The sequence below is a fragment of the Mustelus asterias genome, chromosome 14, assembly GCF_964213995.1.
Source record: "Mustelus asterias chromosome 14, sMusAst1.hap1.1, whole genome shotgun sequence".
NCBI lineage: Eukaryota > Metazoa > Chordata > Chondrichthyes > Carcharhiniformes > Triakidae > Mustelus > Mustelus asterias.
The window spans coordinates 32,295,841-32,314,371 of NC_135814.1; the positions used below are offsets into that span (position 1 = coordinate 32,295,841).

The window sequence follows — 18,531 nt, forward strand, 5'->3', positions numbered from 1 at the left end:
AATGTACCCCAATGAGCCTCAATTATAAAATCTGATGCATAAGAAAACAGCAATGGGCTAATTTAATCAGTGAACTATGTTCAAAAGGGTTCAAGGGCTAGAGATGTGGAATCACTTTTCTGAACATTGTTTACTCCCAACAGGGTTATAGAATTAACCCATCATAATCCTCAATGCTAAAATTCCAAGTAGTTGTGGTTAAATGTTTGTGTATTAGTTAAAATTGCACAGAGAAATTCCATGTTTTACATTCACAAATGTTGTATTGATATTCATAATATTGACATCAATGTTAAACAAATAAGATCTAGCCTCTGGTAAAGTAATTATGTACCCATATTAATTCAGTTCCCATTTTTAAAGAAAAAGCATTTTGTTGCACCTGGTTTGTGCTTACAAATGGGAAATGGTGAGGGATGTTAACCCTCAATCCTTATATTTCCCTTACTAGATGCACTTGAGCAGAAGCACTGAAAAGACAGGTGGGGCAATCTTTTACTGTGGTGACGGTTGTGGCTCAGTTGATAGCACTTTTGCTTCTGAGTCAGAAGGTTGTGGGCTCAAGCCCCATTCCAAAGACTTGAAATCTCAAATCTATGTTGAAACCCTAAATTGCAATGCTAAGGGATGCTGCAGTATTGGCGATGCTGTCTTTGAGTTGAGTCATTAAACTCAGTTGGATGTAAAAGGTCATCTTGAAGAAGAGCATGGGAGTTGTCACTGGTGTCCTGACCAATGCTTATCCTTCAATTATCAAAATAAATTACAGGTACAGTGTCTCAAATCTGGCTATCCAAAACCAGCAATGCTTGTAAACTGAATATATTTTTAAGCTATCATGCATTTGTTTTTATTATTAGAGATGAGTAAAGTAACTTATCAGCTTGCTGGGTTAGGTGCTGCAATGGCACACTGACTAGTTCTCAGTCTTGCGTGCCGAGCTTTTCCCCACACTCCAAATAGTTCAAGTGACCTTGACCCAACCCAAACCACCCGACTCAAAATCCAACATGGACTGAAGTTCCGAGATTGCCAGTTTTGACACACTGTATCTGACTTTTTCATATTGCCATCTGTAGGAACTTGTGTACAAATTAACCTCTGTTTCCTACTTTACAACAGAAACTACACATTCAAAAGCATTGAAAAACATTTTGGGACATCTTGAGATCATGCAAGTTCTTTCTTTTCTTTAAAAGAAATGAAGTGGCTTAGGTCTCATTTGAAAACATAACCCAATATTTTTCTGGATTTTATTGAAGTTGCGTATGTATCATCACTGCTTAGTACTGGTATTTGCAATTTTAACAAAAAAAATTATTTTCTTCGCCTCAAGTTTACAATGATGCATAGAAAAGCTCAAAAGCAGGAAAACAAGAACAAATTATTAATGCACAAACAAGTCGTGTTCAACGTACTTTTAATCATGGATTTATCTGAGGTTTTTACTCAGTTGTGTCAGTTAAAAGCTGAGGGTAAAGGTAGCATGAGTATATAAATAATAGGTTCAAGAAAGATAATGTAATTTATGATGCAATTGACAGCACATCTTCTGCATTGGCAAATCCATGGAAAGGACTTGGAGAAAAATTACGTCATTCATCACTTCCAGATGAAACACTACTTGCTTCAATGAAGCGAAGGAGGCCATCTTCATTAAATGTATTTACCAGAAGGAACAAGAAGGTTAAAAATGTGCCCAGTATTGAAGAGACCACTGGAATGCAGGGCTCACAAGCTGAACCAAATATTAGTAACACTGAAATACATCTGGATTCCTCGCAGGACTCTCAAGCTTATATTCGGCAAAGTAAGCAGACTTCCATATTTTTGTTCACTTTCTTAATATAGTATTAATTTGCAGAGATTTTAGAAAATAGGTAGAGAATAATGAATACCTGGAAGTGGTTACAAGGCTCCAATCTCCAAATGTTCCAGAAATGTCTAAGTTGAGTACAAAGCTAGAAACAACTGCAATTGTTTTGAGAACTTATAAGACCGGAAAAATCTATTGTGGCCATCTAACCATTCCTAAAGTTAAAAAAAAAACCTGTACTGTAGAAATTGATTCCTGCAATCTCAGAGCAGGAGTAATGAACAGTCAAATATCTGTCAACCTGCTGCATGACAGTCCCTACTGCAACTTCTGCTTTGCAATTTAACCTCCTACTTATTCAATCACTCAGCAGGCTGCTTCTGGAAGGTCACTTGTAACTTTTCGGAAATTGAGTGCAAATGCAACTGTTTAACAAGTTGAAGCAACAATTTAAGGGAATCAGACTAGTTGCGCAACTAGTGCAATAAAACAGTTTCCCGATTTGTTATGGAGCACTGAAGTACAACAACTGCTAGATTTGTTGGTGCAGTAGTAAAGTTATTGCTGTATGCCAAGTGCAAGGAAGGCTACCCTGTGTGCCACTCTAGAGTGATCTTCAGAGAAAAGCAGTGTAAAATCCATGGGAGAAAATGGGTGCCCAATAGAATACTGCCTCTAACAGTTAATTGTACGCAAACATATAAGGTAGGTCTAAAGAAAATTATCAAGGTAAGGTCACTCTCAAAGGTTCACCATACCCAACAGATTGAACAAGTATGCATTATAAAGGTGCTTCCTCGGTCTGTTACACACGTTGCTGTTTCATTCAAACCATGAATTGCATTCAGAATGGAATTAGCAGGCGATGGGTGAAATTGCAAGGAATCAGGAAGTATTAGAATGGGGAAAATGGAGCAGAAATGTCAGATGCCACTTCCAGTGGCAGATTTGAGTAGGTCCTGCTATTTAAATAAGAGAGCGGGTTGAGGGAAAGCTGTTCAGGGAGTTCCCTGTCTGTAGTTTACTGGTTTTAACCAGGATTTGAATCCCATGGAATGAGTTCACTAAAGAGTTTCTCAAAACCCAGGAAAGGCATTTTTATTTAATGTGAAAATTAGTCAAATAGCAGGGTCTTTAGCAAATCCTACTGTTAGGGTACCAGATCAGAAACTGCAACACATTATGAAGCCAGACCAGATCCCAACAATTTCTATCCCAGCCCACCAGCATCTCCAAGTGCCAGATTTCCGGTGGCGCCAGCTTAACACCAGAAATTGGTGGAAAGGCGCATAAATTATGGAAGTGAGCATTTCCATACATTTTAAATATCATTAGCGGGCCCAAGACTAGCATCTCTTACCCCACCTCCCCCCAGCAACCAGAATGGTTCATTCCAGTGGGGATTATTATAGCTCCTCAAAAGTGGCCTGACCCCACTGGAGTGAAGGGAAGGCAATTGGGGCTCTCCAGAGGATCGGGTGCAGGGGGGTTCCCCCTGGACATTGACACCTTGGCAGTGCCCCATTCTATTGACAAACTACGTATCTTTTATAAATACAAACTTTATTTAACACAGTTTAATTATAACAGATAAATTAGTTTAACCTTTAACAATTGAACAATACTTGAGCATGGTTGAGTTTCAATCAAGCAATATTTCTCTTATAGACTCAAACCTCACTTTAAAATTAGTTAGCAAAACACAGGCATGCTTGCTGTGACTTAGGTTTCCAGAACACCTCTTGTTTAGGGTTGGTTGGCGGGGGGGGGGGGGGGGGGGGGGAGAAGGGGCAGTGGAGAGAGAGAAGTTTCTTTTAGCAGGTCCACGCAGCAACTGCTTGTATTTTAAAAATGAATCTGTTTCCTGAAAACTTAGCTTCTTCCATTAGCCACACGACTTTGTTCCTGTGAATAAACCTAATCAAAACCCCCAATAATTCTCCGTATCAAGTCTAAAATCCCAAGAGAATCTTAATAAAAAGGTCCATTAACTGTACAAATGAACACACCGATAGAATTAAAGAGTGCTGAAGAGGCCCTCCAGCCCATCAAGTCTGCACAGACATGTGAAACACCTTACTCCCAGAAATATTTCAATATGCGATGTCAGCTACTTTGCTAGCCTACAGAGGGTTATTTGCCACATGTAGGATGTATTGTTTCACAGTAAAACGGTAGGGGAATGTGACGAGAGACATGCAGCAGTCTTAGAGCACCTGCAGGATGGAGGGCTGATGCTAAATGAAAATGTGAGTACTCCAAAACATCAATTCAGTTCTTCAGACCTACCTTGGTTGGCACCCAGGAGGATATGGTCAGGAGAAACCACTCATTGTGTGCTCAGTAGTGGGAAAACACCAAGATACCCAGATGCCAGGATAACATCCAAATCAACAGAATTTACCTGCAATGACAGAGGCTGACACTTCTTGGATAGTAGTGCAAATGAGATATAGAAAGATTATAAGGCCTCCAGACAATCTGAACTGATAAGCTCAGAGAGGAGATGGAGTCGTAATAATGTAAATACATAGGGTAAACAAGAACAACTTGAAATACTTTGGATAAATATTTGAGAGGTGTAGTTTATAAGGGTCTAGCAAGTGAAACAAGCAACTAATGACATGTTGGCCTTCATCGCAAGGGATTTGAGTACAGGAGTAAGGATGTCTTGTTGCAGTTATGCAAGCTTTGGGGAGACTTCATCTAGAATAGTGTGTGCAGTATTGGTCCATATTGTGAGAAATTGTTTTAAGTGACTTGATTGAGGTGACTTTTCATTAAAAATTTCATTTCACAAAGACAAAAAAAAATTTTATTCAGTTCAATGAAATTCTTCAATTAAACTAGTTTTTATTAAAACATTGAAATGTTCAAATCAAAAACATAAATTAACAATATTCAAAAACATACAATTAGGACAAGACAAATCTCATTTTGGTCAAAATAGGAGATCGATGGTTCCACCTACACAGCTAATGCGCTAGCAGGCTTTACACAAAGATCTCAGATTTCATGCCAAAAAGTAGAATAGTTATACTTATCAGATTAATCTGCTCAGCACTTAATTAACAGCAATTCTATTCATTCACTGATCTGTCAATCTACTGATGACATGTCTTTCAATCAACTGATGACATGTCTTTCAATCAATAATTCTCTGACACCTTCAAATATAACTCTTATTAGTCAGTCTGTTTTACGGAAGTTCTCTCCCAAAAAATGGCTTATGATTCAGCATTTTCTCTAACCCATTTAAACTGGTTCTATTGAAGGCACCTTTATCTATTGGACGTATTTTCCCTGGCTTAGATATACATTGGCAATTTACTTTGTTGCATTATTTGTGCCTGACTTGTGCTGATATCTTTCATGAATACATCTTTTATTTTAATGGCATATTAAAAACATTTTGGAGACATTAAGATGTTACTTACATATTTTGTATTATTCTCAAACCACATATTAAAACATTAGCTGCTAATTATCCTCACGTTGGGTATTTAGAATCAAATCAGAATTCTCAACTACAGTCCCCTTATCGTAGGAAGGATAAATTTGCCAAAGAAGAATTGCAACAGAGATTCACCAGATTAATCCATGGGATGGCAGGATGGTTTTATAAGGAGAGGTTGAGGAGACTGGATCTGTATTCTCTAGAGTTTTGAAGAATGAGGGGTGACCTCATTGGAACTTGTAAAATTCTTACAAGGCATAACAGGGTAGATGTGGATAGGATGTTGCCCCCTGGTTGGTGAGTCTAGAATCAGGGGGGACAATCTCAGAATAAGAAGCAGCCCATTTAAGACTGAGAGGAAGAGGAATTTCTTCACTCACAGGGTGATGAATCTTTGGAATTCCCTACCCCGGAGTATCATGGAAGCTCATTGAGCATGTTCAAGAAGAAATCAATAGATTTCTGAAGACAGTGCGGAAATCTGGCAGAGGTAGATGATCAGCCATGATAAAATTGAATTCCAGGGTAAGCTCTATAAGCTGAATGGCCTGCAGCTTTCCAATATAAGGTTGGGAGAATACAGTACTGCCCACACTGTGATGTAAAGGAACTTTAAAAAAAAACTTGTACTCCATTCTTAAAGTTACAAAGCCAATGCTCTGATGGACTGGGCAAATCCAAATCCATTTCTTGCTTGCTCCAAAAACTAAATTCAAAATTCAGTTGAATCCAATTCATTCTCTCACAAGAGAGAAAAAAAAATCCAAGCTGACATGGACCCCATCTTGGGCTTGACCCGAGGCTTGGTTTTAACCAAAAGGCCGAGAATGTAAAGGAACACATGATCTGTATCTGGGGGTCAGTCTAGTATTCGTCAGAGCTGTGTGCACAAAGCATGGAGAGAAATCCTATCTTTATCATATGTATACATAGTTCTTGTAGTTAATACATACATAATTAACTTACTTATTGCAAGGATTCCATTAAGGCCTACAAAACACAGTCTCCAACACACTACAATAGACAGAGCTTGGCTGAAGAACAAAGATGATCAAAGCAAGCTGCAGGTATAACAAGGAGCTGTCACAGATCCTCAATCACAGTAGCATTAGACATTCTGTTAGAGCACCATCTCGTGGTATTACAAGGAAATGTTACAGGTAAGTGTAACCAGTATGGATAATTTGAATGTTCTTATTGGAGTTTTCAATAAGGCCTGCAAACCTCAATACAAATTTCAATATATGGTAGAAAGTGGTGCCACTATAAAGTTTTTGGCATTTTTGTTCAGTTTTGGCATTGATGGGATATTGGTGTGCAAAATTCAGAGTTATAATCATTGGCTCTTTTGAGGTGATAATCAGTAAGCGATTATTATTACGGTGAAATAAATCATGTTCACTATATGAATATTCAACATTATCAGTTTTCAAAAATGTTTATCTCACTTGATAGAATTAAAACTCAACTAATTTTAACAAGTGATATTGATTAAAGTTTTAAAATTTTCTGAAAGATTAACTGCTAGTTTTTAATTGCAAAGGCAATTCAAGTAGATTTACAATGTTGCAATTTTACTTAAAATATTAAACTGCAGCTTTATTTGAAGCATAGAACTTGATACTAAATTTTTCAAGTGTTTTTTTATTGTTAAGGGTTAAAAAAACAAGTGGCAGCAGATTCAAAGAGTAGCAGTGACACACTCAAGGTATTGTGCAATTCCAAATTTATTTTCTTCTTAAATATCAACTGCACAAAACTAAGCTTTATAGCTTTATTATTGTCATCAAGGGATTCAGATGGCATAAATGTTCACTCTCTCCCCTCCTTTTCGTACTAATTTTACTTTTACTCCATTTTACTTTTATTGGGCAGCGGGTCATCCTAGAGCTTGATACACCCTGCCATCTGGGACCTTGTTATCAGCAATAACTTACTCCCCTCATTTAAAGCAGCCCTCCGAGATTCACACAAGGCTGCTGAAGTACAGCAGCCTTGGCTCAACACCTATCCTCCCTGCCATCAACCAATACACATTCACTTGGATAAAAGCAAAATACTGTTGAAGGTCTGAAGGGTGTTTCTGTCTCCACAGATGCTGCCAGAACTGTGGAGTACCATCTACTTTTATTTCCATGCATTTAAGCCTACGCAGGCTGAATGCAATATCCAGTGGTGAATACAAACCCTAGAAAAAAAATGTGTCCTTTTAGATCCACGTACAATCCACAAGACATTGGCTATTGCTCATGACTTTACAATGATTTCCCTGGCTTTTAGCATTCCTATGATTTACTCATTACTTGAAGTGTTCCATGACAAAAGCATGCATAACTTTTATAGCAATTTTTTAATATGCAATTTTATTGATTGATCTTTTATAACTGAAAACAACATTGGCAAAGCATTGCAAATGTGATGCCACTTCCAGTTGCTTTAAACATAAGAAAAAAACAAAGTAATGATGACTCTAAACAATACATGACTTCAGATAAAATTTAAATCTTATACTTTTGCAAACTGCAGATTTCTTTACCGCAACTGAGCACCAGCAGTACAAAGTCTCCAGCTCCTGTGCGACTTCTCCAATTAGAGGATAAAAGAATGACTGATAAACAAAATGAAAGTGATATCTCCAATACCACTGCAGTAACATTGCCTTCAAAACAATACCCATATTCTTTATTGCCATATGAATCATTCACAAAGGAAAAAGGATTGAATAGACAATCCTTAGCATCAACTCTCAAACAAAAAACTTCAAATGAATCCTCTAGTGCCAGTGCACCCAGCAACCAAAGATCCTTCAATGTGGATGAATGTCCTGAACACACATATGGCCATGAACTAGAGCACTTGGATGTACAGCAATCAGAAACAGGACTTGACATTGAAAATAATGACAAGCTAATTTTATCTCTTCCTATGCCTCTCAGTAATTGTATGAACTGTGTAACTGCTAGTATGAAAATTAACAATGAAGGACTCGGTCAAGAAATGGCTAAATATTTGTGTCCAAAGGATGTCACTCATATAATGCGATCAGAAAATAGTACAGAATGCACTTCAGTAGGATCAGATAAAAAACATAAATGTGAAGAACCTGAAATTGTAGGAAGAAACTTAACAAATGGAGAAGTATTTGATGCTGGTTCCTGCAATGATGATATTGTATTATTGGATGGAATTCTGTGCAGCAAGCTGAATTTAGAGACTAGGAAGCACCTTGTTAAAGAAAATATGAGTACCATTGTTCTTAATTCTGTAGGTGTGGACCCAATTCAAAACACACATTTGCAGAATGCACACAACATGGAAATATTAGCTGATGAGGTCCTTCCAAGCCTTCAGGAGATCATACCGAATGATAATCTGCTTGAAGAAGAAAAAGCAAGAGAAAGTATAAGCCACAAAGGCATAGCTCAAAATCTAGCAGATAATTTTCGACAGAATGCAGCTGTACCAAAACAGATTGTAGGGACAAAATGTACCACTTATATAAAAGAAAAATACATGGCACATAAGGATATTAACACTGACTTAAAATGTAATTCTGCCATGCATGTCACAATGTCAAAACAATCACCTACCAAAGCACACCATTTCTCAAAAAAAATTCCTGTTAAAGTGAAAAACACCAGTTATAGCATGTCTTACAATGCCAACCATAGCTTCAATATTTTAGCATGGAAAGAGAAAGAGGAAAAGAGCAAGATTAATTGTGCCAATCAAAGGAATATCTCAATTCTAGAAAGAAAAAAATCTAGTTCCAAGTCATTACAGTGCCACCTCATTCCAACACAAAGTTGGACAAAGAAAAGCACACTTGTGCCAACTACTCATTTACTAAAATATAAAAAAGATCTATGCCTTCCTTCACTGGAGAATCCTGATCTGCACCAAGTTTCATCAAAAGTACAAACAAAAGAACAAGGTGGAATTAAGCACCTCTTGAAAAATGGATCAGTTTCTATTGAACAAGATCTTCCACATATCCGCAGAATTTCAGATAGACTTAACAATTCACCAATTCTAAGGATTCCAAGATCACATTCCACTAATGATTTCTCAGTGTTGAAATATAGTGATATGTTTCAGGAAATAAATCCAACTGAGAAAGGCCCAGGAATTTATGAAATGTTTGGCACTCCAGTGTATTCTATAATACGAAAGTCCACAACATCTATAATTAATAACCAAGTTATTCATTCTGCACCACCTAAAAGGCGAGTATGCAAGAATTCAAAGCCAAATCAAAGAATTGCAAAAGGTAGTGCAAAGAATACAAAACAAAATCTGAATGCTAAACACAAGAAAAATCACACAAATGTAAAACAGGAGAATGTCGATTTAAAACAGGAGAATGTAGATGCATCACAAGGTGGAGAGAAAACAGCCCCTTTGTTCAACAGCGATGAAGGACAAGAAAATGTGATCATTTCTCAACACAATTGGCACATAAAAACTTCTAGGAACAAGGAGTTGTTCTCTGAATTAAATAACCAGGAAGATAATGGTCATCTCTCAGGTAACTCTGAGTCCCTTCATTCATTACCAGATTATGAAGCTCACCTAGATAACCAATATTTGTCAACCATTATGGAAGTTTCACTGAAACAAACTTCAGATAAACCTGACATTTCAGAGGACGATGAAGCTATTTGTAAAGAATCATATAGTACTTCTGTTAATGGAAATTTACACAATAATACAACTGATCAGTGTAAGCCCTCAATGCTTCCAAAAACTAAGAGCACCGATTATATTGCTGCTGATGTATGTGAGTTACAACAGCATCTGAGTAAGAGACACGGTGATGTTAAAACAAGTGAATTTGTAGAATGTCAAGGGACTATGGATGCAAGCAAGTCTACAACTGCTTCGTCCAATAAACTTAACTGGGATGTTATAGAGGATGAAACAGAGTCTACTGTCTTATGTACTGATGAAGATCAAGTTAAAGCCACTTCTCCTATCGTAAAAACTATTTCAAGCCCAGGTTTGAATCATACAAGCTTACCAGTTCAACCACTGATTAACACATGGACAACAGAAAAAACATGCCCAGCACATTTCTTAGAATGTGATAGTCAAGACAGTCTTACAGATGAGTTGCTTAGTTGTCTGGCATCAGCATTGTTGCTAGAAGAAAAAAATACTTGTGCCAACAATGTAGAAGTGACCAAACATGTACTACAAAAGGAAGATGATAGCACGAATAGTTTGTTTCAAAATGGAAATGGAAAGATGATGCATGAAAAGAGCCTTCAGGTAAATTATTTTTCAAAAATTTACACATATTTAACTTGTAGCATTACAACACTAAATTGTACTGAGAAAAGAAACAAAGCAATTAGGGATGCTCATAAGCATGGTTATTTTCTTCCAACAGAGTGCTGGATATACAGTTGCAAAACTATTTAAGACTTCTAGCAGGCCAAACAGTTCACTTGGTCACTCCATAAAATCTGAATGTAGCTCCAGTTGTGAGGATGCCATCATATGGACCAAAGGCAATGTGCTTGGCAAAGGAGCCTATGGCACAGTGAGTAACTGTAAATTCCTGTTGACTTCAAAGATCAAATGTTAATAGTCAATAAGATAAATTGTAATCATTTGTCTTTATTACAAAAATTAATAGATGAAGTGAATGGGCAAAACTGAAACAAATGGATTCGGTGTGAGCAAAAGCGACGTCACTAGCTTGATACCTAAAACGGATAAAACAGAATCATTTCTAAATGGTGAAAAACTAGAATCCGAAGAGACCAGTCTATGTACATAGATTGGAATGTCAGGAACATGTACGTAAAATAATCAAGTCTTGGTTAGACCACACCTGGAGTACTGTGAGCAGTTGTGGGCACCACACCTTAGGAAGGCTATGTTGACCTTGGATGGTATTAGAGTGGTTGAAATTATAAGGAGAAATTGTATAAAATTAGGAATCTCTTCCCTAGAATCTAGAAAGTTCAAGTATTATTTGATCAAAGTTCAAAGCATTAAGTGAAACAAATAGAGTAGACTGGGAGAAACTATTTTAATTATTTGGGAAATTCAGGAACTGGGAGCATAATCAAAAAGTTAGAGCCAGACCTTTCGGGGATGAAATTAGGAAACAGTTGTTTACAGAAAGGCAGGTAGAGCTTTGGCTCACTCTTCCCCTACAGCAATTGATGCTAAATCAATTGTTAATTTAAAACTGAATGAAAATTCTTTATTAACCAGGTGTTATGTTAATGGGGGAATGGTGCTGGGGTGGAGTGGGGAGGTTGAGTGGGCAGCTAGCTCAGTTGGCTAGATGGTTATGTATGCATGGATCAGATTAATGGCAACAGCACAGGGTTTCCCATTCCAACTGAGACAGTAAAATATCCACAGTACTTTGCGATGGTTCAGCAAATAATCACCAAGGACCCGCCTTCAGTCAGCGAACTCAAGGAGAAGGAAGGTAGTATTAAAGGACATGGGGCAAAGGCAGGTATATGGAGTTAGGTCACAAGGCAGCTACTCTCTCATCGAATGGCAAATGATCTACTCCTATTGTCTTGTGCAATATATGTTTTGTGGCTACAATGTTGAAATTTATATGATGTTAACACTCTATCTTTTGATTTGTAAGAGCATTGTTGTTTAGGACTCTATCCTTAAATTTTGGGTGAGAGGAATAATATGATCTGTTCTGGAGTCTACCTGGCTATAAAAGCTAGGTGGTAATTGGTAAAGATCAAAGGGAAGGCTTGAATTGTGATCAGTATTTACATTTGAGAACAATCAATTATAAATTGATTGCCATGTTGCTATGCCTGAAATCAAAAGACTGGGCGAGATTCTCCCAGCCGTGTGTTTCCAGGTGGTGGTTGGCGGCATGCTGTTCATTAGTGATGGAAATCTATGGCCCCAGTCAATGGAATTTCCCATTGATGTCACCCCCGCTGGCGTGAACGGCCAGAGAATTCCGGCCTTTAAGTCTCTTGAAACACAGATTATAAGTAGTCATACTGAAATTTACCCCTTTATTTCTAATTTAAAGGCTGTTTGTGGTCAGATTCAGCTAATTGACATTTCTACTTGGTTAAAAGGAATAAGGGGTTTCCCATTGCTATGGAGAAGAGAATAGGGAAGTCTTTTCTGGGATCAAGGTACAGGCTTTCCTAGAAATCCTGAAATATCAGACAGTTGTAGTTTGCAGCTCACTAAAAGTCAAAGAAGCAAGAGATGACTGTTAGTCAGGCTTGCACCTTAAGCTACTTTAGTACCTTAATACTAACTTTGTCATTCACTGCAGAATGCAGATGAGTGTTTGCACTCAATTTGGAAAGTGTTCATGAGAATAAAAAAAGACTGGAAGATTTGCCTAGCTTGGAGCTAGATGAATAAATCTACAGTAACAGTGAAAGGTAGTCAGCATGGCCTACATGTAACTGTAGGAATAGACTGGCAGACAGATTGTATCTGACCAAAGCCAGGACAAGTATTATAGAGACCATTAAGAGCCAGGGTGTTCCTGGTTTTTAAATCAGATCACAAATGTAGTAGGCCAAGTTTGAACTGATAAGTCCACAATTGTGAGGTTTTTGAAAAGTTGGAGGGTCACTTAGGCAAATGTTAATGAAAAGATCCTAATGAAATCCCATACCTTAAAGAATAGATGGAATACTGAGTAGAAAGCAAAGTGAATTCTGGAGGGCTGTGGCATATTTGGTTTGATTCCAAAAAGAGAAACGAATGAACCCTCAAGATCTCAATGTGTAAAGGGCAGAATTAGGAAGTAAGAGGGGAATTAAATGTATACTCTTAAGTCTTGACAAACTATGGTGTTAAGTTAGTAGTGCTTTCTTTGTTTTTTTAAATATATGGTAAAGTCTGTTGTTTAAAAATGTGAAATGTTCTGGCAGTTATTGTCACTACTCACTTGATGCTCGAATTTCTCTAAACTTTAATGGTCTCTATGGGGATCATAACACAGACATAATATTTACAGCAAGAAAGCAACCATTCAGTCCATTGTGATATCCAGCCCAATCCCTCCATCCAGCACTTGGTCTGTGGCCCTGTAGTATGCCAGATCAAGTACATATCCATCACAAACAATTAAGGTTTCTGTCTCTACAATCTATTCATTTCTAAATGAAGATTTATACAGTCTAATTTTTTCCTCACCACTAAAGCTAGACTGACTGGCTTGAAATTATCCAGGCTATCCCTTTTGACACGAAAAATCAGAAATGATTAGTATTATAAAGCAGAGATGGATCCCCTCTGAGAACTAACACCTAACCACTCAAAGAGGAGTACCTCGCCCAATAATCTGTAAAACGTGAGTGTGAAGTGGTACGATCTGCTCTTCAGCAACTTGTTAAATCAAACTCCCTGACACACTAAAATCAACAAGTAACAATTTATCTAACAGTGAACAAGTTAACCAAACTATTAACAAACCGAATAAAACACAATTCTAATAGAATGCTGTTCCAACAAATATAATTCCCACTCATTAACAAAAAATAGAAGTTTAGTCACTCTCTAAATTATAACCAGGTTTTGTCTCTTCCGGAATATTCTGGTCCTTCTCTGTTGATTCTTCTTCTTTGGTACCTTTGCGATCAAGATGGGGCTTTGAACTAAGAGCTGTGAGCTATGGCAGATGGCAGTTGCTCTCCCTCCTTGTCCCACTGCCCCCTTTCTTTTATACTTGTCATGACATATCAATACCCCCCACAATAGGATTGGCCCTAGATTGCCAAAACCATCAGATTTAAATTTAATAGGTTCTCGGTATCCAAGTGCCTAATTCAAATTGATTGGCCGAATCAAAAAAATTCAAAAGCCTGTTACCTTGGTAACACTGCTGCTTGGCCCTTTGATACCAATGTTTCATTTTGGTCACTCTGTATGTACTTGCATTTAACAACTTTCTAAGCACAGAAAAAAACACCACCTTTTAAAGGAACCATGCTATGCTTTTTCCCCTAGCATTTTTCAGTTTTACAAACACCAATCTACAGTTATTCTACTCAACTTCACAACATTAGGGGAAAACATATAGTGCAACCACCCAATCACCTTGACTGTATAAATTATTTAGCTCATTTGAGATACCTACTAGTAACCAAAATGCAGTTTTAATCATTTGTTCTTACCTTTTAAACTTTAAGAATTTATATAGGATAAAGTTGGTTTCGGAGGCAGGCAAATTTATTTCAATTCTGTCCTTGCAAAAGTACATAATAAGTACTGTGTATTTATCATTTTCATTTTCTATTTGTTTAGGTGTATTGTGGTCTAACCAGTCAAGGTCAATTGATTGCTGTTAAACAGGTTTCTTTGGATGCAACAAATCAAATTGCAGCAGAAAAGGAATATCAGAAATTAGAAGAGGAAATAGAGCTACTTAAAAACCTAAAACATGTCAACATTGTGAGCTTTCTAGGTACAAACCTAGAAGCTAATGTTGTCAGCATTTTCATGGAGTTTGTTCCTGGTGGTTCCATTGCTGGTGTCATCAGTCGATTTGGGCCATTGCCAGAGCCTGTTTGTTGTACTTATACCAAACAAATTTTAAAAGGAGTGGACTATTTACATGATAACAGGGTGATTCACAGAGATATAAAAGGAAACAATGTCATGCTTATGCCCAATGGTGTGATCAAACTTATTGACTTTGGATGTGCTAAACGCATGACTTGTGTGAATATGAGTGATCCACACAGTGAAATGTTAAAATCAATGCATGGAACTCCTTACTGGATGGCACCTGAAGTGATTAATGAGACTGGACATGGCAAGAAATCTGATATTTGGAGTTTAGGCTGTACGGTGTTTGAAATGGCATCAGGGAAGCCACCTTTGGCTCATATGGACAAAATGGCAGCCATGTTTTACATTGGAGCACATCGAGGTCTGATGCCTACCCTACCTAAGGAGTTCTCCGAGAATGCAAGAGACTTTGTACATATTTGTCTAACAAGGTTAGTGTATTTTTAAATAATCAATCTCATGTGATGTTACAAAATAGAAAATAATTTATAGATTCAACACTCAGACACCAATGTGCACAGTGGATCGCCCACCCATTCTAGAATTTGCCCAATTTTACCTGAATGGGACTACACGGGCGGCACGGTGACACAGTGGTTAGCACTGCTGCCTCAGAGTGCCAGGATTTGGCTTGGGTCACTGTCTGTACGGAGTCTGCACATTCTCCCCGTGTCTGCATGGGTTTCCTCCGGGTGCTCCAGTTTCCTCCCAGAGTCTGAAAGACGAGCTGGTTAGATGCATTGGCCATGCTAAATTCTCCCTCAGCGTATCCGAACAGGCACCAGAGTGTGGCAACTAGGGAATTTTCACAGTAACTTCATTGCAGTGTTAATGTAAGCCAACTTGCAACACTAATAAAATAAACTTAAACTTAACACAGAAACAGATCACTTGGCCCAACCAGTCCATGCTTGTGTCTATGCTCCACTCCAGCTTTATGGGGAGATGATGACATAATGGTAATGTCACTAGTCTAGTAATCCAGAGACCCAGGCCAATGCCCTGGGAACATGGGTTCAAATTCCACCATGGCAGCTGGTAGAATTTAAATTCTATTAATCTAGATTATTGGTGACCATGAAACTATTAATTGTCGTAAAAACCCATCTGGTTCACTAATGTCCTTTAGGGAAGGTCTGGCCTGGCTCCAGAGACAACTCTTAACTACCCTCTGAAACGATGTAGCAAAGAATGGGCAACAAATGCTGGCTTTGCCAGTGACACTCATATCCCATTGAAGAATAAAGAAGCTGCCTTCCATCTTTCCTTATCCAAATGTACATCTATTCCCTTCGCCCTCATATGCTTGGCTGGTTTCCCTTTAACAATGATGTGGAGATGCCGGCGTTGAACTGGGGTAAACACAGTAAGATCCAACGTCCATCTGACGAAGGAGCAGCGCTTCGAAAGCTAATGGCATTTGCTACCAAATAAACCCTTTAACCTGGCGTTGTCAAAACTCTTACTCCCTTTAACAAGGCAGCTTCCATCTGAATTGACCCCCATTCGGACAGAATTTCAAATTAGTCCCGTGTCCCGATACCTCCGTCGAGAACCACAATTTGAGCTGTCTAATGAGATTCCCTCTGTCTTTCCTCTCAGGACAGAGGGATTTTTTTCTATAACCTGCTACTGTGCACCCTTCACTTGCTTGCCACTCTTCAGACAGAATACATAGAAAATAGAAGGAGTAGGCCATTTGGCTCTATGAACCAGAACCACTATTCATTATGATCACGGCTAATCATCAAATTCAATATTCTGATCCCACCTTCTCTCCCATATCCCTTTAGCCCCAAGGGCTATATCTCATCCCTTCTTGAAATCACAACATTGTGGCGTCAACTATTTTCTGTGGTAGTGAATTCCACAGATTAGCCACTCTCTGGGTGAAGGATACACCTTGGCGTTCTGTCCTGCCATCTGGGGGTGATGAGAAGTCCCCAGTGGGGAGCTCTCCACAGAGATTTATTTTTCCATCAGGACCTAGCATGGAGTGTTGCATGCAGCAGTGCCATGCAATCATATCATAACATGGTTCACTGACACCCAGGCCGCAAGTGTTTTCTGCAACCAAGGGGCATCAGTTTTACACATGTATGTAGATTGCCAGAGGTTGCAGCCCCTTTTTCATTATTTGAAGGGGCTGCCCTTCAGTTTTTGGTTGCATTCAGCCCTACACTGACCAACCCAACTGTCTGCCCCTCTACCATGGCTATAATCACAGCCGGGTGGCCTTGGAGACAGAGCATGCAGTTTCTGCTGGTTTGGTCCAGGCCTTCCATGACTGGTCGGTGCTGAGAGGGTGCATCATCACCCCTGGGAATGATGCTTTGGTTTAATTAATTAAGTTTCCTTTGTCGTTTTGCTTTAGACAGTGCCCCTCTCATTTTTGATCTTTTGTTTAATTTATCTTTTTGATTTCTTAGAAAAGTATATAATTAAAAGTGAATATCAGTAAGTTGCTGTCCAATTTGTCCTATTTCAGAGAATCAGCATTCAAACACATATGAACATATAAATTTGTAATGGGGTAGCCCAAATGGCCCTTTGAGCATGCTCTGCCATTCAATAGAAAAATAGAAAATAGGAGCAGGAGGCCATTTGGCCCTTCCAGCCTGCTCCGCCATCCATTACGATCATGTCTGATCATCCAACTTATTAGCCTTCCTCCTTTTGGGCCTATAAAAGGGGAAGGTGGGTAAGTCTGTACGGAACCAGTAGAAATGGCAGAAGTGCTCAATGAGTATTTTGCCTCGGTTTTCACAGAGGAGAAGGACCTGGGTGGATGTACTGCGGGCTTGCAGTGGACTGAAAAGATTGAGTATGTGGACTTTAAGAGGTTGTGCTGGAATCTTTGAATGGCATCAAGATAGATAAGTCGCCGGGTCCGGATGGGATGTACCCCAGGTTACTGTGGGAGGAGAGGGAAGAGATTGCAGAACCTCTGGCGATGATCTTTGCGTCATCGATGGAGACGGGAGAGGTGCCAGAGGATTGCGGATGTGGTTCCTATTTTCAAGAAGGGGAATAGGGATAGCCAAGGAAATTACCGACCGGTGAGTCTAACCTCAGTAGTTGGTAAGCTGATGGAGAAGATCCTGAGCGACAAGATTTATGAGCATTTAGAGAGGTTTAGTATGCTCAAGAATACTCAGCATGGCTGTGTCAAAGGCAGATCGTGCCTTACGAGCCTGGTGGAGTTCTTCGAAAATGTGACTAAACACATTGACGAAGGGAAAGCGGTAGATGTGGTTTATATGGATTTTAGCAAGGCGTTCGATAAGGTCCCCCAGGCAAGGCTTCTAGAAAAAGTGAGAGGGCATGGGATCCAAGGGGCTGCTGCCTTGTGGATCCAGAACTGGCTTGCCCAAAAGGAAGCAGAGAGTGAGTATAGATGGGTCTTTTTCTAAATGGAGGTCGGTCACCAGTGGTGTGCCCCAGGGATCTGTTCTGGGACCCTTGCTGTTTGTCATTTTCATAAATGACCTGGATGAGGAAGTGGAGGGATGGATTGGTAAGTTTGCCGACGACACGAAGGTTGGTGGGGTTGTGGATAGTCTGGAGGGATGTCAGAAGTTACAGAGGGACATAGATAGGATGCAAGACTGGGCGGAGAAGTGGCAGATGGACTTCAACCCAGATAAATGCGTAGTGGTCCATTTTGGCAGGTCAAATGGGATGAAGGAGTTCAATATTAAGAGAAAGACTCTTAGTA

The 18,531-nt window shown here is 38.9% G+C and overlaps 1 protein-coding gene across 8 annotated transcripts in view; it reads left to right on the forward strand.

The window, feature by feature from the left end:
• Positions 1-18,531, forward strand: part of map3k19 (mitogen-activated protein kinase kinase kinase 19) — a 112,802-nt gene that overhangs the window by 76,122 nt on the left and 18,149 nt on the right. For 6 of the 8 annotated variants that reach the window (XM_078228053.1, XM_078228050.1, XM_078228049.1 and 3 more), the window contains 5 exons: positions 1,545-1,810; positions 6,929-6,981; positions 7,800-10,544; positions 10,666-10,818; positions 14,547-15,244. In XM_078228053.1, coding sequence (XP_078084179.1) covers positions 1,545-1,810; positions 6,929-6,981; positions 7,800-10,544; positions 10,666-10,818; positions 14,547-15,244 — 3,915 coding nt within the window. Of the gene's footprint in view, positions 1-1,544; positions 1,811-6,928; positions 6,982-7,799; positions 10,545-10,665; positions 10,819-10,914; positions 10,969-14,546; positions 15,245-18,531 lie in introns of those variants that run through there. The other 2 variants (XM_078228057.1, XM_078228056.1) reach the window with 2 other exon arrangements.